The sequence below is a fragment of the Talpa europaea genome (genome assembly GCF_964194135.1).
Source record: "Talpa europaea genome assembly, chromosome: 1".
Classification (NCBI taxonomy): Eukaryota; Metazoa; Chordata; class Mammalia; order Eulipotyphla; family Talpidae; genus Talpa; species Talpa europaea.
This window is the reverse complement of record NC_140073.1, coordinates 99698401-99721856: the sequence shown is the minus strand read 5'-3', so window position 1 is coordinate 99721856 and position 23456 is coordinate 99698401. Positions and strand designations below refer to the sequence as shown.

Here is a 23456-nt window from a genome sequence, read left to right as displayed (position 1 = left end):
GGTACAAAACCAACACATTTATAAATCAGAAATCTAGGTGCAAGTGCCCTGGGAGGCTCTTATCATGGGTGCATTTAGTCTTCACCAGCATGCGAACAAAGTAGATACTATTTTCCTCATTGAATAAGGAAGCAGATTACCTTGTCCAAAGTTGCTGACTAGGTGATGAAAGGGCAGAGATTTGGGCCTCAGGTAAATACAAAGCAATGTCATGCACTGACCTACCCAGCTGAGTGCTGCCCACTATGGAGATGTGCAGAACTTTTCTTTCATCAAACTAGATACAGCCTATACTATTTAAAAGAATAAGGGAAAGATTCCATAAAGTAAAAGTGGCAATAAATCTACACTCATGTATAGCACTTTGCATAATCCAGTCCCACCTGGGGTCCTGTGTTTTCCCTGGAAGCAGGGACCATGCCAGCTCCTCCTGGCACCATAATGGAGAAGCCAAGCACATGGCAGTTGTCCAAGGGGAGGGCAGCTCTAAGGGTGAGCCTGCACGCCCCAACAGGAGAATCTCTGAGGCGTTTCTTAAAATGTGAGTTAGATGATAAACTCTACATACCACCATTTGGCCTGTCAGGAAGTGAGAGGCATTTGAAATAAATAAATCTGTTCAAGAGGAATGGAAGTCACATATACTGTGGATACACAGAGAACACAGCGTACAAAAGCATACTAAACACTCTCCGTTACACGATTAAAAAACAACTCATAAGTTAAAGTCACATTTCTAATACCGATTCAGTCAGATGGGAAATTCAACATGATTGCTCTGTATCAATCCGACAAGTAACCACCTCAGGTCCTCATTAGGATGTGCTGACCCAGCCTTCCTTCCCACACTACAGCTGAACACTCATGCCTGCCTCCAGGGGAACGAACCTGAGAGCCTGCATTCAGGCGGCAGGGTCCTACTTTCAGTCCACAAGGCAGGCACATCCTCGGTGCTGAACACCTTTGGTTCGTGTGAACATGGGGTTAGCAGTTCCCACCTGTTCTGTCTGTGGGATTCCCAGGAAGACCAGGTTGGTTAGGACATGGAAAGCAGGAACTCGAACCTTCTTAGGTATTTCTAGCTGATATTAACCCAATGCGGAGGATTACTAGTCTAATTCAAAATGACTTCAACTTTATTTGCTCCCAGAAAAGTTTTACTATTCATTTGAGAAGTTTTAAAAGCTCTAAACTTCAAATACCCATGCTAAAGGAACACAGTGCTGCATGTGTCCCAAGTCAGTCGTAAGACAATTAGACCAAAATGGGGGCTGAAACATGAAGAAAGCAGGCCCAGACTACGAGCAGCAGGACCATAATTACCTGTCTCTCCCCACAGCGAGTCGGTGCCATTGACGTCTATTTCATGTTCCTTTTCCAGCCCCAGCAAGCACTGGACCACCTGTCAGAAGTGGCAAGGTGATTTAATGAGTTCCCATAGCCATATGTGCTTATTATATCCGTATATCAGAGGAGAGAGTGTGTTGTTTTTTAACCATGATTATCTCATGCTGCACAAGGAGAGAAAATATAATGAAAACCATTTTCAAGCATAATTCATATGCTATTCACACTTACACTTGGAGAAGAATTAAAAAAAAAAAAAAAAACTCCAAGAATTTCAGCAACAGTGTTCAGGATTACCAGGTACTCACAATTCTAATGAATTCCAACATGACCCAAATATGCCAGCCTAATCAACAAAGGACACGGGCGATGACGCAAAGTGCAGTTTCTGCATAAAATGCCAGAGATGGTGAATCCAATTTTTCCACAAGGGAGAAAAACAAGGTGATGTGTATCTTCAATAAAATAAAATCAACAGCATTGTCCAGATATTTTTCCACTGACACACTCTTCTTTTCTGTATGTGAACCCTCCTGGTCAAAGAGGAGGTTGGGTCACGGATCTGGAGGCAGTGTCCATCCCTGGGGGATGCATGTAGCTGCGCCCGGAACCAGCACTCACCCTGCCAGCCGCGGTGTCAGAGAGGAAGATGAGGCTGGCCTCCCAATATGCATTTTTTGTGGGGCCCCCACCCCCGCCGCCGCCACACACGCTATGTCGATATCCTAGCCCCAGAAACCTGTAAAAGATACTTTAGATGTGGCAAGCGGCAATTTGTAGATGCAATTATGCATTTTGAAATGGGAAGACTGTCTTGAATTATTGAGGTGTCTATCCACACACACCTGACCTCACAGGAGTGTGGGTCAGAGGAAGGGGGAGCTGGAGGACAGCAGCTTTCATTGGCTGTGCTGAGGGGCTTCTGCACAGCACCCCTCCCCCCAGCTTTAAATCAAGATGCACTGAACATGAATGAAGACAAAGGTCACTGCCCTTTCTAAAAGGCTTTTCACATTCTGGAAACATTCATATTTAAGAAACAGTAAAAAACAACTACATTTCCAGATATGTGTATTTAACATTCTCTGTGCGTCTATGTATACAGGCATTAAAAATATGTATAGTTCTATTTTAAAGTAGCAACAATAAACCCATAACATGGTAACACTTAACACATTCTATATATGAGTTTTTACACTGAAACAGATAATATGCAAGTTGTCTGGTATTGTTTCATATTCTTGCAAATCTTTCTTTATGCCTGTCTTCATAGAAGACAGATGCATTCTCTTGTATGCATGCTTCTGCATTCCAATTATTGCAATATACTGTGCTAGTTGCAATGAACTGTTTTCAAAAACAAGCCAAAAGTTAGCCAGCCAGCAGTGTGCACACATGTGTGTGCAGTACCTGTGCACGTGACTGTCCTTGTGTTTTAAATGCTAAAAGTCAGCCAGCCAGCTTAGTACCCAAATTTACTTTAAGTTATCATAAGGGAAAAGCCCCCCAACACCAGCAACTATTATTTTGAAGACAATACTGAGTGAGAAAAACAGGGCAGAGAGAGCGGGTAAATGTTATTAAATTCACAGACACACGGGTCAGGAGATGACAATTAAATCTTCAAACTGAGGAACAGTGACATCCACCAGAAGTAAGTGCTGTATTTAACTACCGCATGAAGTTTTCCTTCAGAGTAGGAAATGCAAATGACAAGCATCCTTACGTGTTATCAGAGCTCTGAAGTTCTATTTTTAAAAAACCTTCAAATTCTCAAGAACAATTTTAGAATTAGGATTCCATGTGATTATTTTTAAAAGATCATAAGGACAAAAGAATGAATCAAGAGAAAGAAAAAAGACAGTAGGGCTCAAGGGTAAAAATAGAAGTGGGAAGGAAGGAAGACAAGGGAGAGCAGAGAATGAGGCTCATGGAAGAGCCAGGGAGAACGCAGTGCCCGTGGGCGCGGCACCCCACAGTCTGGACGCTCTTCTGTTTTTCCCTCGTGGGAAGGGTGCAATGCCAATAGATTTTTATACCTCAAATCAACTGCTCTTTCTTGAAATCCTCCTTTTCTTTCATTCCTTTCGTTCATCACAGGCTAGAATTCAGGAGAAGGTGAGAATGGCAAAGCATCTGACCAACTGGGCTTCGGTGTCCCCAGAAGGCACCCGGCGGCCCCTACTCACCGAGCTGTGGCCCATGCTGGCGGCCGCCGTCAGGGCCTGCTGGAGGGCGTGGCTCTTCCTCAGTGCCCCTGGCTGGGGCGGACCCGCCGCCCACTCACAGGTCAGTAGGTAGCGGAGGATGTCACCGTGGCCCCTCAGGGCACTATGCACCAGTGCACACTGGCCCTTCTTGTCCAAATGGTCCACCTGGGGCAGGGGCAGGAAAGGGTCACAGTTTAGCATCACCCTTCCTCTGAGAACACAGGTACACCACCAGTGCCATTTGAGAACCTCGCCCACTGTACATGAATGCATGCACCTCACAAAGATGTACATGCAGCCCAGAGGCAGCAGACAACCCATCCTTCCCTGTCTCTACCTGGGAAACTCTGGGCCCAGCTCAAGGTCAATCACACCTTGCTTGCAAATGGGTGCTGTGCACCTCACCTGAGGCTTTGTAAGAGACACCTGCATACCCCCAGCCCTCCTCCTACAGAGCTTTTAGCTGTGATGGGAGGGGCCCTGCCAGCCTCAGAATAAAACCAAGCCACATATGGAAATGGTGGGGTGGGGATGTGCCGTGACACACCAAGAGGGCTTCACAGCAACATTCCCTTCCTCTAAGAGCAGAAGTCCATCTGACTCAATGTATTTTTCAGAGAAGAAGCAAAAAGACTCCCATAGTTATTACAAAGCCTAATTATCTTTTTGTTCAACTTTAAATATCCTAATAGACTATAAAGAAGCAAGACAAGTATCCGTGAATTCTTCCTTTTGTTATCAGAAAGCACATTCTCTCTAACCTCCATTGCGCCCCATGAAATAGTAAATCTAAATAGATTATCACAAGCTCAGTTGGTCTTTTGCCATTGGCAGTTCTAGAATAACTTGTTTAATAATGGTTAATTCACATTAACGTTAATACGTCGATTAATTTATGCTCAAACCCTCTCATAGCTAATGCTGTTGTGCTCATTTTACTGATGAGAAGCCTGAGGGACACAGACTAAACTACCCACCCGAAGTCCTAGCTTGGCAAGTGGAGAAATGAGGATTCCCGCCATCTGGCTCCTACAGCCAGGCACTCAAATACACAGCTTGTAAGACCCAGAAAGCTCATTTTATTGTTGAAAAAGAGACATGAAATAAAACAATAAAAAGAGGAAAGGGTTAAAATTACCAGGCCTTTAAAATCTTTCAACCAGCCCACTACCACATTAAATTCTCAGGTAGTTCCAGATCATCACTTGCAGGCTTTTTATTTTTTTTTTCTTTTTTTTTTTTTTGTTTTATTTTTTTTAATAATAAATTTTATTGTTATATTCCCCATACAATTGCAGCCCCCCCATTCTGACCCCAATCCCTCCCCTCCCGCCCCCGCCCCCCTAAAAGTGTCTCTGGTTCATAGTTTTTTGTTGATTTTGATTTTCACTTTCTTATAGTTATTCATTTTCCTGGTCCCTTATTTAAGTTTTCTAGATTCCTACTTGCAGGCTTTTTAAAGAATGGCCCCAAACATATCACTGGTGCCAGGAGGGACCCTGAACCCCACTTCTACTTGGACAGTGTTAAGCAGAGGAAGAACTGATGAACAAAACACACACCCCTCTCTTCTCTCCGGGGCTGTGCACCCAAGTGCCCACCTCAGGAACTCATGCTCACAGGCGCCTGCCCAGCCACCCTGCTGTTTACGGGATGATACCAGATCATCGCAATTCGACAAAGCACGGATGACAAAAGGAAGGCCTGCCCCAGCTACAAGGATTCTAGCAAGGAGGTAAAAATATACCGCCTCCTCCCCTACAGCAGAGCTGGCTGAGCTTACCCTCGCCCCCTTCTTGGCCAAGAGGCACACCAGCTTCATGTGGCCAGCAGCTGCGGCATAGCACAACGCCGTCATGCCATTCTCCGACATTCCATCCAGGCAAGCGCCAAATTCCAAAAGCAGAGTGACCACTTCCTCATGGCCGAGGTGAGACTGGACACACAGGATCGGGGCGTTGTTTAACACTTCCGTCCTGTAGTTCACGTTGGCCCCTCCCAAAATCAGGAGGCGGCTCACCTGTTGGATAATGCCCCCCAACAAGATTAATTTCTGTATCCTCGTTGTAATGCAGTGGTTCTCTAACCTGGGTGTATGCCAGTGTCACCTAGAAATGCACTGAAAATGCATTCTTGGTGGTGGCAACGTAAAATGGTGCAGTTGCTATGAAAAACAGCATGAAGGGTTCTCAAGAGTTAGCAATTCCACTTCAGGGTATACATCTCCGTAATCTGCAGGGAACATATTCCAAGACTCCCAGAGCATGTCTAAAACCCTATACTATATACTAACTTGTATCCTCTATATACATGCCGTTGACTAATTTCAATCCATAAGTTAGGCACAATAAGAGATTAAACAAAATTAAACAATTATATTACTGTAATAAAGGTTATGTAAACGTGGTCTCTCTCAAAATGTCTTGTTATATAGTATTTTTGGACTGTGGTTGACCACAGGTAACTGAAAGCGTGGAAAGAGAAACCTTGGGTAAGGAGAAAAGCTGCATGTTCAAAGGAAATAAAAGCAGGACGCTGCAGCGATACCTGCACTCCCGTGTTCACTGCAGCACTATTCACAACGGCCAAGACGGGGAAGCCAACTAAGATGTCTGTCAATGGTTGAAAAGACAAAATGTGGTAGGTACATATTATGGGCTATCATACAGTCCTTAGAGGGAAGGAAATTCTGTCACACACCACAACACAGGGTAAACCTTGAGGACACAATGCTATGTGAAATAAAGCAGCCCCAAGATAATACCGAAGCCCACATAAATGCAGTATCTAGAGTATTCAGACTCATAGAGACAGAAAGCAGAATGGTGGCAGCCAGGAGTTGGGTGGGGGGGTGGAAATGAGGATTGTTTTCTTGAGTACAGAGATTCAGTTTTATAAGAGAGCTACTACTAAAGCACATTCCCCAGCTCCTCTTGCTGGATTCTGATTCAATAGATTTGGGGTCGGACTTGAGAACAAGCACTTTTAACAGACTCCCTGGTGATACTGATGCTCTTGGTCTGGGTTGCACATTGAAAAAAAATCACTCATCAAAATAACAGACATAACATTTTATTCTAGCAATCCCAGGATTAACTAACAGTGAGACAACAAAACTGAAAATCAATACAAATACTCTCCTTTTCTTTACAAAGAAGTGTACCTACAAGAAAAGGCAGAACACCTGAAAATGTTCAAAGGAAAATGGGTCGGTACATACAATGGAAAATGTACATATGGTCCTGGGACAGTCAGCAGCACAAGACTCCTTGAAAATAACCTGGTTTTTTCCTACTAAATACTATATCCACCTCCCACTAAACTCTTCAGATCCAGATATCGGAGCAAGTTCTTCACAGATTTTAAATTACAGTCATTGGCTACCTTATGCAAATTTTAGCTATACTGTATCTTCTCCAAATCTCCAGATCACTGAAAAAAATGACACTCCTGAAAATACCTGTGGAGACACCCACTGTGTTTCTGAGAGTTCCCTTCAATGCTCCTGACCAACATCAATCACTCCTGACAGATCCTGGCAGATCTCCAGACTGTCTACAAGGTGTGAAAATCAGAGACCATGTCATGTACTTGACCAGAGAGACCCGGGATCATTAAAAGATACGGCAGGAAGCCAAGGCATACAAAATTCAAGGCATTCCAATGATATGCAACCACAGGAGCAGCTGACAGAGTATTTACAAACTGATAGAAAAATTAGTAGGTGGCAACATTACACATCAACAGTGTGACAAGCAGGTAGGCAGGTTAGGACACAAAATGTATCCCTGAAGAGGTGTTGGTTGCTAATAGAGCTGGCACCCATGTGGCCTAGTCCTCCAGTTCCCTCTCTGATCTCCTCTCCCAGCACCCTTCCCTTTGCTTCTCCCATTGCCAACCCCCCTACTGAGGTCATTCTGGGTCTGCTTGTCATAACAATGGCAGGCAGGCCCCAGCCTGCTAACATTTACCCTTACGGCTCCATCTGCCCTTCGCATAAATGCAGGTGACGAAGAACCACATCCTATGTGTCTCTGCTCCAAAGCTAGGACACGAGAGAGATGTCACCCCACCTTATATAGAAGACTCCCACTCTTCCTCACAAACACATCCCACTTCTGCAAACACCTGTGTACGTGCATTAACCCCAGGCACTCTCTATTCCTCCACACTCTCCACTCAGCTTAGTTCACAGCACCAATGGCTCTAAGATTCAGATGTTCACAGAGAAAAGGGTAAAACAGAAGACACCATGGACACAGATACCCACATTTTGGAAAGCATCACTTACAGTTAAGGAAGGGCAAAGCACGCACAAGTGCAGGAGAGGGTCCATAAGCCATCAGAGGGGGCCATCTGCTAGTTCCACCCAGCTAAGCATCAACCACCCAACCCCCACCACCACCCAGCACCAGTGGATGGAAAAGCAGAAAACACACTGGTGAAAAACTAGAAAAGGCATCCCTGACTGACTGACATTTCACACATGACCTTGGGTGAGCAACCTAATCCCTGTCAACCTGCTCCACAACCCACATAGCTTTGCTCTTAAAAACAGAACCAGACTTGGATAGGATTCAAAAGTATTTAAAATTTTAAGTGCTCATCAAGATAGGTTTCTAGAAAGCTATTCCCTTTGAGGAACTACTTTTTCTATAGACAGACTAGAACAATGGTGGAGAAATTCTTGGGATTTTATCAAAACCTACAAATCAGTTCTTAGTAAGAGGAGTACAGAAGAACCCTGGTAGTTTTTTCAAAACATGCGTAACATCACTGAAGGGCAGGTTAGAATCTGGTCACCACAGGTCAGGCAGAAACAGTCTGTAAATTCCCTGGGTGACTTTGACAGCCTGAATCCTCTCCCTGCCCACCAATCCTATCAGATTCACAAGTCTAAGAAAATGGTGATGGATGATGTGTTCCATCAGCCCCTTGAATAACGTGCTGTGTGATTTTCAGGAAACTGCTCAACGTCTCTGTTTCAGGTCCCTTCAAGAAAACAGCCGCGTGCTATCCATACTCTCCAATAGGTACTCTCTGCTAACAATGTTGGAGAATGTACTTTCAGTACTTGCTGAATACCTCACAAGATGTTACCTTTAGCCTTCCCTAAAGATGTTCATCATCAATCACATTCATCTACTTCTTTGGAAAAAATATTTTTTCTGTTGGTACAATGCAGCACATGTTTTTTACCACTCAGCCCCCAGATTGCGATCTTACCCCAGTGCATGATTCTTAGCCCTGCTACACACCGAAGCCACCTGGGAGCTTGAAAGTTTCCAGCGCCTGAGCCCCACCCTTGGAGATTCTGACTTGGCTGAGGCACAGAGAGTCCCAAGAGATTCCAGTTGGCAGCCAGGACTGTAAACACCTCAGTGATAGATGCATCTGCAGAGCACCAGGAACCCTGCCAGCTATCTGATTTGGGGCAAGCTGCTAACGCCTCAGCCTTAGTTTCCTCATTCAAAAACTGGAGTCAACAACAGTTTTACTTCTTTGTGATGTGATGAAGATTAAAAATGAATGTGTCACACACACACACACACACACAGAGCACTAGCACAGTCCTCAGCATCCTGTAAGTGCTAAGTAAATATTAATTGCCGGTGTTACAGTCACGTCTCACGAAATCATTTAGAGGAAAGGGTCCAAGTCCCTGGCAAGGCATAGCAGAAAGTACGGTCCCAGGTGCCTGGTGACCTGGATCTTACCCACCTGGGCTGTTCACCAGCTCAGGGCACCAGGGAGACCCCAGGCTTATCTGAGGACAGACATGAGTCATCTGGAACCCGTCCATGCCTCGTGAAGGCAGCTCTGCTCAACAGCCACCAACAGGCACATCCAGAGTTCTCACATGCCTCTAGCAGAGTCACCACTGCTTCCAGAAGGGAGTAAAGCACCAATAAAAGGAACTCACTTGAACATGGAGTACATGCCAGGTAATTTTCCAAGAGTTTTACAACCTCAGTGAGGTCTCCCACAGCTCATCTGTGCCTTAGTTTCACCAGTGAGAAGACAGTGTCAGAGGGTAAGGGCAGGCCAGCTGGCACCAGGCTTGCCGCTGCCACAGGGCAGTCTAGAGGCAGAACCGCACTCCAGTGGAGGTGACTCTGCACTCCAGGAAGGGCTTTAGGTGTCCACGCTCAACACCTCCCCCCATGTACATGGAAAGTTTCCTGTCATCACAATAAAATGCCTCTCATTAGGTAACATTCAGTGGCAATATTAATAAAATATTGGATTTAACAAATGTAAGAAAACAAATGAGGAGCAGGGATCATGAGGAACAGAGGCACGGGCCGGTCAGCCCTGCTGCTCAGTGTTCTCAGTGAGTGTCCACGGCCGCTCCCATCAATACAACACAGTGAGGCAGGTATGCCTGCTCCTCTACACTAAGGGAAGGGAGACCAAAATCCACACTTAACTCTTATCTACTCCCCTCCCTGCCCTTGACTGAGAGGAAAGTCAACCTGAACTCCCCCGAGTCCATCGCCTTGAGAAGCTGAGGCTGGGAGACAGTGAGATGTGAGCAAAACAACCAGGAGGCTGGGAGCCTAGAGGCAGGGACCCAAGAGGACAGGTAGGGCCCGGCGGGCATGACCCTGATCTGATAATGGGAGACCACACTGTCAGAAATCACTGGCATGCCACGGAAATTAAAATCCAAGTAATCTACCGCGTAATCATTCCTGAGCAAGTCACTTTAATTTACCAAAGTGGCAAACTGCAATTATTGTTCAAAATGACAGTCATTCCTGTATGACAACATTTAATGCTCTCTAAAAAAGGTCCCTTAATTGCATGCATAATTTTAAATTACTGTAATTTGTTCAAGATTCTGTGAAAACCCTTTTTTCTTTTGAAAGATAAAAGAAACAAAGATAATAGGGAGCCTTAAAATTCTATAACCAAGTTAAATAATTTGGGGGCTAGTATAGATGTAGGTCATCCTGGAGTTTCTACAAAAACAAAGTAAAGATGAATTACTCTTAAAATTGCAAGTACGTTCAAGAGAAAAGTTTATAATCCCGGGAGGGTCAAGCTCATTACATTTTAATCCATACCTTTTAATTTATTGTCTAGAAAGCTCATATTCAACAGAGTGCCACATTTTCCATTTACTTAACTCCACATTAAAATAATTCTGTGCCCATAATTCATTACATTAGTGAAAACAGATATTACCATTGCTATTCATGTTTCCTCCTTGCTGTCATTATACAGTTTTATTAATTTTGGAAAAATCAAAAGATATGCTTTAGCTGAAAGGAATGATAAAACAACATTATAACAGTAACTGGGACTTCATTATGTGAAGGTTAATTTAAACTCAGCCCTTTTCCCCACCTTTCCTTGGAGTGACTCCATCTACAAAGAAGTTCCCTTCTTTGATTAACAGCAGCAGTTTGGACTTAGTTATCTGGAACTATAAAAACCAGGTTGCCTGTCCATCCACCCCCATGGGGTTCTGTTGGGAGGCAAGCATTCAAACCCTCAAATCCAGATAGTGAGTGAAAATGTATGAGGGAGCAGGCAGAGTGCAGGGCTTGCCAGGAGCTTTTCTCTGGGGTGCGCTGCCCCCAGGCAAATCAGGCTAAAAGCCAAAGTGCCTGCTGCTCATCAGGCCTGGAGCCCTAATGAAGGCTGAGTCCACCTGCACAGGGTGGCACTTTTAGCTTTGCAAAAACCGTCTGCACCCACTACGGCGGGGAGTGGACTTTCTGTAATCGATACAGAGCCCCAGCACTGGGCACTGACCCGACGAAGAGCACTGCTAAGTTCTTCTGGACCCAGGCTCCTCAGTCATTGTCATACTCTCCCCTTTATACAGCAGGAAGTGGAGATGTAATGGAGAGCACGGTGACTACAGTTAACACTGTGTGGTGTGTTTTAAAGTTACTAAGAATAATCTTAAAAGCTTTCATCATAAGGAAAAATGTACTTGTAATTATGTCTGGTGATGGATGTTAATTGGACTTACTATGGTGATCATTCTGCAACGTATACAAATACAGAATCATTAGGAGATACACCTGAAACAAATATAATAGGTCAATTATATCTCAACTAAAAAGAAGAAATACCTGGAAAGCAGGGGTGGGAGAAGAGGTGGCAGAGCACACCTCTGCCAGATGTGGGAAAGTGTGCATAAGGCAAGACCCCCATATACACACCCAGGTGTAGGTGCTGAAAGGCAGGAGTTTGGACAGTAGATGCAGGGAGGAGCAGGAAGCCCATGAGTATGTTCCTGGGAGTGAAGGAGCCATCTCTGGAGCATGAGGTCCCCTTGCAGGTGCATTTGATGAACCAAAGTGAGGAGAAGTGGAAGACAGATGTCCAGAAATTTCCAGAGTCTGGCATGTCCTTTGTTGCAGGACCACCTTGGACCAGCCTGGTGCTTTACAGGGGGAACAGGTCTGATCATTTTCAAGGTGGTGAATTGAAGGGAGGACCCACTCCTTGGAAAAATACCTGCTTGCTTTTGCAGGCAGCAGGGCAGGTGGGGTTTGGGGGAAGAAAGGCCTGGAGTTTAGCAGTGAGGAATCTAAATCAGGAAGACACAATCTCCTTTTACTTTGCACTGAAAAAGATGGTTGTAAGCTGTTACAATGTAAACTAGTAATTCCCAAACACTGTGGAAGTCATCCTTTGTCTTATTAGCACATACTTGGCCACTGTGTACTTTTTATTCTTAGACTGCATTAAATAAAGAAGGAAAACATACCCTAAAATGCTCATTTGATATTATGACATGACAGATACTGGCCAAGAGTGAGGAAGCTCTTGGCTCACTGGCAGGTTGACTCTGCTATGCTTTCCAAACTCATAAATACCCACGGACAAAACCTTCAGGAACAGTTTTCATCTATACACCTATGGCTTTGTGTCACTCATCAATGTTTAATTTCCTATGAACCATAAGATAGCCTGGATTAGAAACCTGGGACATACTTTTGAAAAATCAATTTTCCTAAAAAGCTCCTTCGGACCTTTGGTTTCCTTTGTGAATTGCTTCCTTGTCACATCTGCTCTGAAACAGTCACCAAATGCTCACATAGCATCCCTGACCACCCACAACTTCCTGCCTGAGCAAAAGCTAAGCTCCCAGCAGAGAGCCCCTAATAGAGCATTTAGTTCTGTGTGATACACATCAGGGAAAAAGCATCACTAGAAGTTTCTCCACCTCTGGCCACCAGCCAGTGCAGGAGTCTGTGGGAAGAATGGCCAGGGGTTCTGGCTTTGTTGCAGAGTTGGCGCTCACCTTCACATTGGGAGTGTAGAGATTCCTGAGAGAGGCAAGGGCAGCAGATAGCCCCTCAGTGCTGTACCCAATCCACAAGGCTTGGAGATGGCTTGATGAGATTCCCGTCTTCTTACTGAGCCCCTGGAAGCAATCAGAGAGAAATCAACCTCTGCATCCTTTCCCATCTGCAGTGGTCTGAAAGAGGTATGTCCCAGAGGATGCAGATAAGTGCTAGCAGGTGGCAAATTCTGTTAAGTGCACAAGAATGCCTGTACCTATGAGCCTTCCTGCCCAAAAAATCAATGGTCAAGGAGTCAGTGTGCTTTAGTTATGTGAACTGTATAGCTGGGGAAAGAGATGGCAAGAGATGAAGTTTTTCCTTATAGAAGTTCTGCAGTAAATTAAAAGAAGGCTACATGGTACAGTGTCACTATTCAGTAACCCCCTATGGAGTGCATGTGTTCAGGCAGAGCGGGTGGCAGCTGACAGCACCAAGAGAAGCAAGCACAAGTGCTATGCATTCTGATGCAAGTAATTCACAATATCTTATTTAAATTAAGTTTAAAAGTAATGGTGCCATTCTGCCCCTCAAAAAAACAAACAAACAAACAAACAAACAAAAAAAACCCTGAACCTGATTAAGCCTCTAGATAAAACTACCAAAGGATAGGAAATCCACGGGAAAGAGATACATGTTAAACTAGGCCATGAGAAGAAAGGACACCATCAGAAAATCCAGGCAGTACAAAACTATGGAGGTTAAGTAATTCAGGGCCTTTGACAAATAAATAAGGGAACACAGGGAATCTTCAGGCAAAAATCTAAAAGATTTAAAGGGGAAAAGTGAAACTTACCCATAGTATTCAGACACACACTGGAGTGATAAATTATAAAGAAATGCAAGGAAATTATTACAAGGCAGGGAAGTGGCTACTTTCAGGGAGGTAGAGGGGGTGGTGATTCTCACGGGCCTTGTGGAGGGCTGATTAAAGTTGTGGAAAGTGTCCAAAACTGGACACTCAAAATGACAACAAGGAATCAACAAATCCCGCATCACAGTGCTGTGTCTCACCTTGAAAATGTGTGCCTTCAGGATGTGATGGCCGAGCTCCATGGTCTGCTGCCGGTTCAACTTGCCCTCCTGCCGAGAGAACATGAACGCCAGGAGAGCATGTCCGTTCCTAGGATGAGAAACACAAAGCCCGTGACAGAGACTCCACTCCATCACAACTGCCCCGTAGGCCCTGGGGTGTGGAGGTCACCACATGGCTGACCCCCTGAACTGTCCCCCAGCAGCACCACCAGACAAAATGGGTGAAAAGCTGCCTTTTACAAAATGTGGTGAATGCTGCTTATTCAAGTCATTTTAAGAGCTTGTCTGGATCCCCCCAAGTCTGTGGAGAGACCCAGAGAGAAGCCAGGACAGAGCAGGTCTGTATCTTTGGAGCCACCCACTCCTATTCATCATCCGTCACTCCCTCTTTGCCTTATTTGTTGATTTATGTCTACTACAAAAAAAAAAAAATGTAAACGCCATGAGATTTGAAGCCTTGTCTAAATCATAGCTACAGTCACAATAGGGAACAAATGCCCAACACTTAACATATGTAATTCTTGCATAGATGGAAGTACAAATGGACAGATGGAACAGAACTACCACTGAGCTGGGTGCTCAGGCCTCCCCTCAGCATGAGCACCAGCGGTGGCAGACCTGAGCCAAAGGACAAGGCGTTACAAAGGGAAGGAAAGCAAAACCAGGCCATGCATTGCAACAGTGCATGATCAGGAGCACATAGAAGTCCGGGCTTGATGGGACATAGATACTTGAGTGGGGGAGAAAGCTAACATGTATGAGTGGGTCTGCTGTTTCTATGCACACTCTACTGACACCAGCAATTAATCCAGGCTAATTCTTTCATGAAGGGGCCCATCTACGAACTTTCACCTCCACATATACAGGAATCATTCTTTCTCTTTGGGGACTCCACGCAGGCCTTTGCCTGAGACAATCTGAAAAGGATGCTAAGGGTTGCTTAACCCAACAGCAGAGACTTCAAGCCGATGTGAATTATTTTGATTTCTATGAACCTGGCAACACTGAGGTAGTGATTTGTTGAGGAAAAGCAGGCAGGTCCTAATCTGGGTGATCAAAAGCATGAATCATTTAAATTGTATTTACCTGTGCAGAGGCATGCCTGTTTTTCAAAGTTATAAACCATGTTAGAGATGAGGAAATCAAGATAGGTAGAGACCAAAAGACTGCTTTTTATATGCTGGGAAAGGCAGGACTTTTAAGGCCACACTGCAATTCAGTGTCCCATGCAATGTCTTGTTAGAGTCTGGAGCGCTCCGTGAGCATTATCTACCCCCTAGAACTCAAGCTGGCTTTTCCCTCAGATGAGAGCCTCCCACATCCCCACCTCTGGGGCTCCCTCACTCTATGGAAACTGTTCTCTGCCCCCTTCCAGTACCCACATCTTTGACAACCTTATTGTTGGGGTCCCACGGTTAAACCTGGCCCGAATCACTCCAGTCAGGCCACTTCCAACCTGGGCCTAAGCCATCCTCACTCTCAGGCTGTGGCCACACTGTGTCCACCGCAAAGCCACACTCAGCTAAGTACCTTTGCTGGGAGTTGTGCCAACACCATGAGCTCAAACGACTGAAAACCAAAGCCAGTTCCGTCTCTGCAAAACCAGCCCCAGGCCTACTGCCCTTCTCACACTTTCTAAGAGCAACATCAATCCCAGTTTCTGAAGCTGAACACCCTGACTATAGCACCTCCTTCTCCTGGAGGTTTACACAGACATGATGTATCCATGATGTGTCAAGCAAAAACATCAGGATGGTCATTTCAACACGGAAAAGATGAAATGGACTATGTTTGAAATGCATGGAAACAGGCAGAAATTAAAAGTGAAGTATCACTGTCTCTGGATGTTATCTTCTAGCACTTGGATTTTTTTTCTTCTCTGTAACTGGGGCAAATTCACAACTTATTGGAGTGAGAGGAGAAATGCTACCCCATCTTTCAAGGCCCAACCCAAAAGTCACCATGTATTGAATCATTTCCCAGAAATTGTCTCCCTCAATTGGAAGCTTCTCTCACCAAAAGCCCCACAAGCAGTGTGGCTCCCTCCCAGTGTCCTCCCAGCCTGTCTCAGCAGACCTCCTGTGAGGGAAGCCCTGCAGAGCCAGGGCTTGTCCCAGAAATCTCTGTATCAGTCACAGTACCCTGTACATAGGTCCACAAAAACTGATGAACTGAATCCAGCAGCTTCCTTTCAACATCATTCTATACACGGTTTGCTCCAAGAAGTCCAAGGACTATCGCAGTCCTGGGCAAATGCTGACTTGCACAATTACAAGGAGTGCCTCCTTACACTCTGCACCCCGAGGGCCTCAGCCTACTCCTGGTCCTAGTCCCTACTCAGTCCCCACACCAGCTTACAGGGACACATCAGCACTCAGGCGTCTGTGATTGCAGGTTATAAATCGAATGACCCATCAGTCACCCCATTCTCAGTTCTGCCCAAGGCTGCATAACATCAATGCCACCTTCTACCCATACCAGAGAGCAGCTTAAGTGCAACTATAATCTGATACTTTCCCTCAAACCCCAGTTAAAAAGCTACACCCCACGCCCAAGTCTCTCAACTTATTTTTATGTTTCTACGAACTCAACTGTAGCCGACCTTCCTAAAAAGTGATCTGATTTTCTCTAGAGACATGACTTAAATACCACAGCACAATTCTTGCCTAGTTATTATGGTCTGGCTACCTGAAGTTACTGTTTATTGCCCTAGTTTTAAAAGGAAAGTTTCTGGTCCAGTGTCACCTAACAAAACAACACTATCACAGCATGAAATGGCAGCCAGGCTAGTTAGGCCAATGTTAAGTCACTATTTGTGGGGAGGAAGTTGGTCTGTGGCTCACAAGTGTTAATTCTCTTCTTCATTTTTGCACCCCGGCATCTGGTCAAATGCCTAGTCTGGCACAAAGGAGACAGTTTGCAGGTTGCCAGACCTGTTACAAGAGTCATGAGCAATTCTGTCTCACAGAAAGCAGAGGCTGCTAAAACAGCAAAGATGCAGGACAAATCAGGATCAGGCAGAAGCGGTAGGCATGAGCATACCCTAATCTGAAGGCACCCACACCCTCCAATTCCTCAACCTCTCACCCAGTTTGGCACCAGGCCACAGGCAGATAGGCTTACTACTGCCCTGTGTTCCCGGGTCAATGAGGAGAAGCACACCATGGCCTGCTGCAAATCCTCAGGGGAAACTTCCAATCCCTGGATGCATGTGCCTACCACCATCTTTGTAAATGGGGCATCTGAGATCTGAGCCCCAATCCTGCTGACAATGCATTCCCATTTGTTACCCAAAGCTAAATCGAAAAACCAAAACAAGGTGGCTGGTGTGACTGCGTGCTCCCCTTTGGGTCAGCAGGTTCATCCTCTCTCTGGGACAAGATGCTACCGCTCCAGCAGCAGTGGTGCAGTAGTGGTGCTGAGCACTCAAGACACCTACAGACCGCCAGGTAAAGAAACCTAGTTATGAATAGCACCTAAAGAAGCCTGCTGTTCCCTTGAGCTAACATCACACTTTCCCATGTATAACCCCCGAGTAGGGGGACAGGGTCTAGATGAGAACGTACAGCAAACAAATATCATCTAGGCATTGCCTGGCTTCCCTTTCATCTAAATTTTCTGAGAAGGCTTAAAATTCCATTAATTAAAGGAGGAAAGCTTTTGTTCAGCAGCAAAGAACATTTTCTATGGTCCCTCCTGAATTATTCATTCTGTGTTACCCTTCCATTAAAGTGAATCGTGTTTGAAAGCCCTTCCCCGATTGCACATTAGACTCCCTGCAAGGAGCTGACAGAAAGCAGCCTGGTGTACCTGGGCTCACACAGGAAGGCCGTGTTTTCACCATCTGCTCTCCACACAAGCCACTCCCGGAAGGACGGGTGGCAGAACATGCGGGTTTTGTCTCGCCGCTTAATGAGGAAGCAGGAGAGGGCCTCCATCCTCTGCTGAAAGTCTTCCCATCCCTGCTCCCCTTGTATGTGGCCTGCATTAATAGCCTGGAAAATCTGCTCATCCGTCATGGGGTGGAGGGACGCCAGGGTCACATTTAAAATCGGAAGTGCTCTCTCAAAGGCGGACTGGGTCATGAACTTCATGTTGCACTGCAGCAGGTACAGCTCAGACAGAGACACGGGTACCACCTTGTAGCTGGCACTTTTGATGACCAAGTGTCCCCTCTGGAAGAGATCCAAGGTGAGCTTGAGGTACAGGTAGGAGCCCAGGCTGCGCAGCACCAGGTGGCTGCTCACTTTCGAGATGAGAGCCGCGTCCGCCTTGCCGTTGAGGGAGATGTTGCTGAGGATGTCTTGGCTGCTGCGCACCCGGTGCTGGACATAGGCGTGTAAGTCGCTGTGAATGTCCTTGTTGTCAGGAAAGTCATCTAAGGAAAGCTTGACAAATGGCAGCGCACTTACTATTTCCTGCGGGAAAAAACCAAAGGCCCACAGTGTCAATCCATGGAGATTTTTTTTCCAAAAAGTTCAGGAGCATTTCAAACCAGACCCACTAGTTTTCTTTCAAGGAGGATTTTGGTGGATTTCAGGGACTCATTGTTTAGTATTAAAACATGTAATAGGATAAGTTGAAGATAAAAAGCTTATGTGAAAGAAATCCTGATGCAAGATCAAATCAGGGAAGGCTTTCCCGAGGCCCTCATCTGAGGACCCAGAGCCTAACCTGACATTTGCACCCCAAGCAGATGACAGGGACCTGGCCATGTGGGCAAAGGGGCCATGTGGGCAAAGGGACCCTGTGGGGGATCGGTACATTGCACAGCTGGTTATAGAACAAGGACAAACACAAGCTACTCTGTACATCTCAGAACAGTCAGTTACCGAGATAAGAGTCCTGCCTGGTTGTACATCAGTTATGAGCTGCATAACCCACCCAGGCTGCTCCAGTGAGCCTGCTTATTAGCAAAGCTGCCCTACTTCAGTATTGCCCACTATCAATGTTTAAAGTTGCTGGTGGGGAGGGGGTTAAGTAAACTTTTGAATTGAAGTATTTTATACAGAGGTGCACAAATTATAACAAATCACTTTATATAATGTCAAATGCACCTGTGTAACTGGCCCCGAGAACATCACCATTCCCAGAAGCCCTGCCCTGTCCTGTCTCTCCCCATCCAAAGAGGAGCACTTTCCTAATACCCACCAGTGGAGTTTGCCCACCCCCCTTTTTTAAAGCTTCCCACTATAGTTTCTAAGTATTTCAGTCCATGTCATCATTTGATGTAATAACTGGAGGATGCAGGCTGAGTGTAAGTACCCCACTTTACATGAACACTAACTGAACCTCTGAAAACTTTCACAGGACCCCTGCCGTGGAGTGATACATGACTGAAAAGCGTGGAAAGCAAATGTTTGTAAAAACAAACACCAAGTTCAACTGAGGTAACTCCACTTTCGATGAGAAACAAAGAACCTGAAGGCTACTTAAAAATAAATTCCTCATAAAAGGGCAAAAAGCAAAATAAAATGTCTTTACCAAAAAGGGTAAGAATAGAGGGAAAAGATCAACAGTTAAGATATAATTTGAGGGTTCAAATGAAAGAAAAAAAAACCACCCTCTTCATCTTGCTGCACATGTTATTACCTTAAGTTCGAGTTTCATGAAAGAGACCTTGTTTCAGAACAGACCTTAAAAATCTCTCATTTATCCCTCCCTCTCCCCTTCATCAAAAAAAAAGAAAAAAAAAAAAAAAAGTTCCACTGCAAGCCTATGCAAATAACTCCAGCAGGAATAACTTTACACTCCACAACTTTCCCAAACGGAATTACAGTAAATCTGGCAAGACAGTTGAGCCTTAAGAGCAAACTTACCTGAGGGCTTGATATATGTGCCCTGGGAAGTGGGAATGAGGATAAAAAGATCAGTCTCTTGCCTGTTTGAGAGCGCTATGGACTAATATTTCAAAGCTGTAATATAGTTTTCAATTCAGCAGCTAAGTGGTTCATAACAGTGTAAGATGTTAGTATTCAGCACTGTAAAATTCTGGGATGGGGAACTTGGATAAAAGATTTGAGAATTCTCCTTCTTTTGGGCCCTTGCTTCTGAGATGACCAAGAAAGGAAGGAACCAGAGTCGTGCAAGAAAGGGCAGGGGCACATGTAGCAGCCATTTCACTGAAGCAACAGCACCGGATGCCTGTCCAAGGACAAGGCTACTAAGCCTTAGGCGCAGTGGAGGCCGCAGCCTTCAGGGACATATCCACAGTGAGTGTCTCTGCCGCCACATGCTTCTAAGCTGTATGTGAAATTCCATGATGGCATCAGTTGTGCCCTTCACAGCAAGGTAGTCGGGAACTGTGAGGGACCAAACAACCCCCCCCCCCGACCCCACAAAATCAGACCTTCAGGTGCTGCTTGCCCCGTGGCCTCCACCAAAGCCTAGGTAAAGAAGCTAAAGACTTAAAGGCTAAAGAAACACTATCTCCTGGGGGAAAAAATACAACAGAAATTATACTTAAAAAGAAGATGTGAGAGTCCTTTTTTACCTGAAAATTTGCTCGTACAGTCACAATCAATTTCAACCAGGCAGGAAATTTAGAGATAATTTTGGTAATAAATGAAGAAAGCGTATCTCCATAATCAGGTTTATGGAACTCAGCTTCATTTAAGCCATCTATCAAAATAATGTATTCTTCTTCAGGAATTTTCTGCTCTAAAGGATAAAATAATTGTTTTAAATTAATAAATTACATTTCTGTAAGATGGTACCACCGAGGGTATTTTAATGCACAGCAAAAAGTGTTAGGAGAAACTAAAAAAGGTTTACATATGGCAGAAGAGATGGTTTTCACAGAAGCATATTTTCTATTAAACTTATAATGAAAACCAGAACACAGAGCCAAAAGTAAACCAATTCTCACAGAACAGTTTCAGGAACATATTGCATTCTACACATTAGCAGAATCTCATCCATGTATATGATAGAGTTAAACTCCTGGCACTGGGGATAGTACAGCAAAGATAACACACAGAGATGAAATCTGGAAGACTCCAGGTTCCCTTGTAGAATTCCCCCAATCTGCCCCTGAACCGTCTGGCCGACGGTATAGTCAGCCGACACAGCAAGCCTGCTTTACAGATTCTGGGTACAAACTCTTTCCACAAGTCTGAATCAAGTTATTTATTTGAGTCAACTTTCTGCCCAGGAAACCAAGGAGGAATGACCAATCTGCTTCAATTCCGTCTCTCAGCGCCTCTGGCAGAAGTGCCATATAGGCTGGTCAATTAGCCCAAAAGGTGAAGAATAAATAGGAAGAAGCTGAGAAACCAAAAGGCACAGACTAGCACTAATGTCCCCTTGCATAACATTTCAGGGCAAAAAGAAAAAAAAAAAATGCAAGGGATACTTCTAGAAATGGCATTAGGTTCAACTCACTGAGCAGAGGCTCTAAAAAACTTGCTGGCAAATTCCCCAATGAAATTTTTCCTCTGCAGTGTAAGAATACAAAATATGCAGGCAATGCTTTATAGAGCACAAGCCACCTAGATAACCCATTGTTACAAGTTAGCTACCTTGGAAATGTTCAACTGTGGAGTTAATTCTTATTAGAGATGTGTGATTTAAAACTACACCATTCAGGGGGCACGCAGGGAGCTTGGGGAGAAAGGCCTGAGGAAGGAGACTCGAGGTGCACTGATGTACCACATCCTCTCCTTGCCCTCCACCCCACTCCCACCCAGGACCAAGCTGAGACCCCTCCTACAGAGAACAGCCCTAGGCTCTGGTAGTACTGAGAGGGTTAGGGTGGCTGCTCTGAGGTACCATTTCTCAGATTCGCAAGCGGTTCCAGCACGCCCCTCTTGAAGGCGGCTACTGGGTCCTGCACGCAGGATCTCAGGCTCAGCATGCTCTGTAGCTGGGGCTCCTTTATCAGCAGGTCTCTGTAGGCAGCCAATTGATGGGACCGGCAGAGCAGAGCCGCGATGCTGTGCACGAACTCAGGCACCAGACACGTGTAGGTGTTATCGGCCTGGCAGTAGTGGTAGGCCACGACCTACGGGAAGCAGAACTGTTAGCATCCTCACCCTCTTCACAGGCCCCCACCCTCCACGCTCTCAAACAGGGACAGAGATAAGACACCTTGCTTCTAATCCCCAACAGTGAGTCATTAAGTAGATTAATTGGTTCATTTATTCCTTCATTTGTTCATGTAGTTTGCCAAGTTCCAGGCAGACTTTTAATTGCAGCCACAAACCCATCTTGATTAGCACTAAGATGAGCACATAGTACTGTGTATTGAATATAAATTAATAAAAGTCATTTTGTAAAGCCTAAAGCCTACCCTGTCTTAAAGCAATTCCAAGCAATCCAACGTTCTTGACATCCACACATGTCATCTTCACTATATTTGTTGTCAAAAATCTCCCTGGGAAAGTCATTTGATGCTTCCCCAAAAGCAGATAGTAAAAGTAGTGGCTGGGCAGTGAAAAGACAGATGTGCCTTCCTCCGGGCAGCCTGGGTCAAGCCCTCAGCTCCCACACAAACATTCCAAGTGACAGTTGAAAATTTCCAAGGTGAACATTTCGTGAAGGGTCAAAATCAGGAAACACCAAATTTCTGCCTACTGTGTAGAGACATGTAGGGGGACAGCAGTTCCTGCTCAGCCGCTGTGAGGAGGAAGACCTTCCTTTGTTGAGAGAGACTGGAAGTGGCAGCAGGTTATCTGTCAGAGACCCTAAGGGAAGTGGCAGGTGCAAATTCTCTTGGGAGTCAGAGGAACCATCAGATAAATGAGAAACCGAACACTTTTCAAATGAGCAAGAAAGGAGGATTATAAGCATGAAAGGAGGAATATAAGCATGAAGTAAGGAAGCTAAAAAAGATCAAAGCACACTTCTATGAAGTGTTTTTCTGAAGAGTCTGGGTCCCTGCCATCCCACATGGCCTGATGACCCCTGCTTGAGTAAGATAAGAACTACTGGTTCTGGCCATGGCTGGGGCCATCACACACACAGGTTAAATGTCCTGCCAGGTGACACAGATAGTCAGTGCAAGAACTGGGATGAGATTCCAAGTCTGCAGATTCTTAAAAAGCAAGAAGCAAGAGTAGGTGTGGCCAGTTTGGAACTGCCATGTGACTCCTATTTTAGATTAAATAAATCATTAATACCCTAGGAAACAGAGATTAGCAAGAACATACATGAGCTGCCTGGACAAACCATCAGCGACACAGCAGTACCACAGTCCACCAGCACGGGGTTTGACAAGAAGCTGACAACCCAGCCACAGTTTGTGAAGTCAATTTGGAGCCATGACAGAGGGTATTATAAGACAAACACTATCTGATTTCACTTATATGTGCTATATAGAGAAACCAAACAAATGAATGAAACAAAAAATTTTCAGATTCTAATAAGACCCATTAGTGGTTACTAGACTGGAAAGGAAGAGGGGTTGGGTAGATAGGTAACAGGGGTCAAGTGTATGGTGAAGGACAGAGCTGGACTTCTAGTGGTGAATACTGATGTTGATTTACAACAACAGGTTGCCCAGGCAGCACACGTGAGAATTACCTGCTTTAATGCAGGAGCTCAGCTTATGAACCTG

The 23456-nt window shown here is 45.1% G+C and overlaps 1 protein-coding gene across 4 annotated transcripts in view; it reads right to left on the bottom strand.

Annotated features, from left to right (window-relative positions):
- Positions 1 to 23456, bottom strand: part of TANC1 (tetratricopeptide repeat, ankyrin repeat and coiled-coil containing 1) — a gene marked incomplete at its 3' end in the record, with an annotated part of 146366 nt that overhangs the window by 24866 nt on the left and 98044 nt on the right. For all 4 annotated transcript variants that reach the window (XM_084235053.1, XM_084235056.1, XM_084235054.1 and 1 more), the window contains 8 exons: positions 21671 to 21902; positions 20394 to 20560; positions 17711 to 18318; positions 13880 to 13988; positions 12826 to 12948; positions 5341 to 5577; positions 3537 to 3722; positions 1324 to 1402 (listed from right to left, as the gene is read on the bottom strand). In XM_084235053.1, the coding sequence (XP_084091179.1) occupies positions 1324 to 1402; positions 3537 to 3722; positions 5341 to 5577; positions 12826 to 12948; positions 13880 to 13988; positions 17711 to 18318; positions 20394 to 20560; positions 21671 to 21902 (1741 nt within the window). The remainder of the gene's footprint in view (positions 1 to 1323; positions 1403 to 3536; positions 3723 to 5340; positions 5578 to 12825; positions 12949 to 13879; positions 13989 to 17710; positions 18319 to 20393; positions 20561 to 21670; positions 21903 to 23456) is intronic.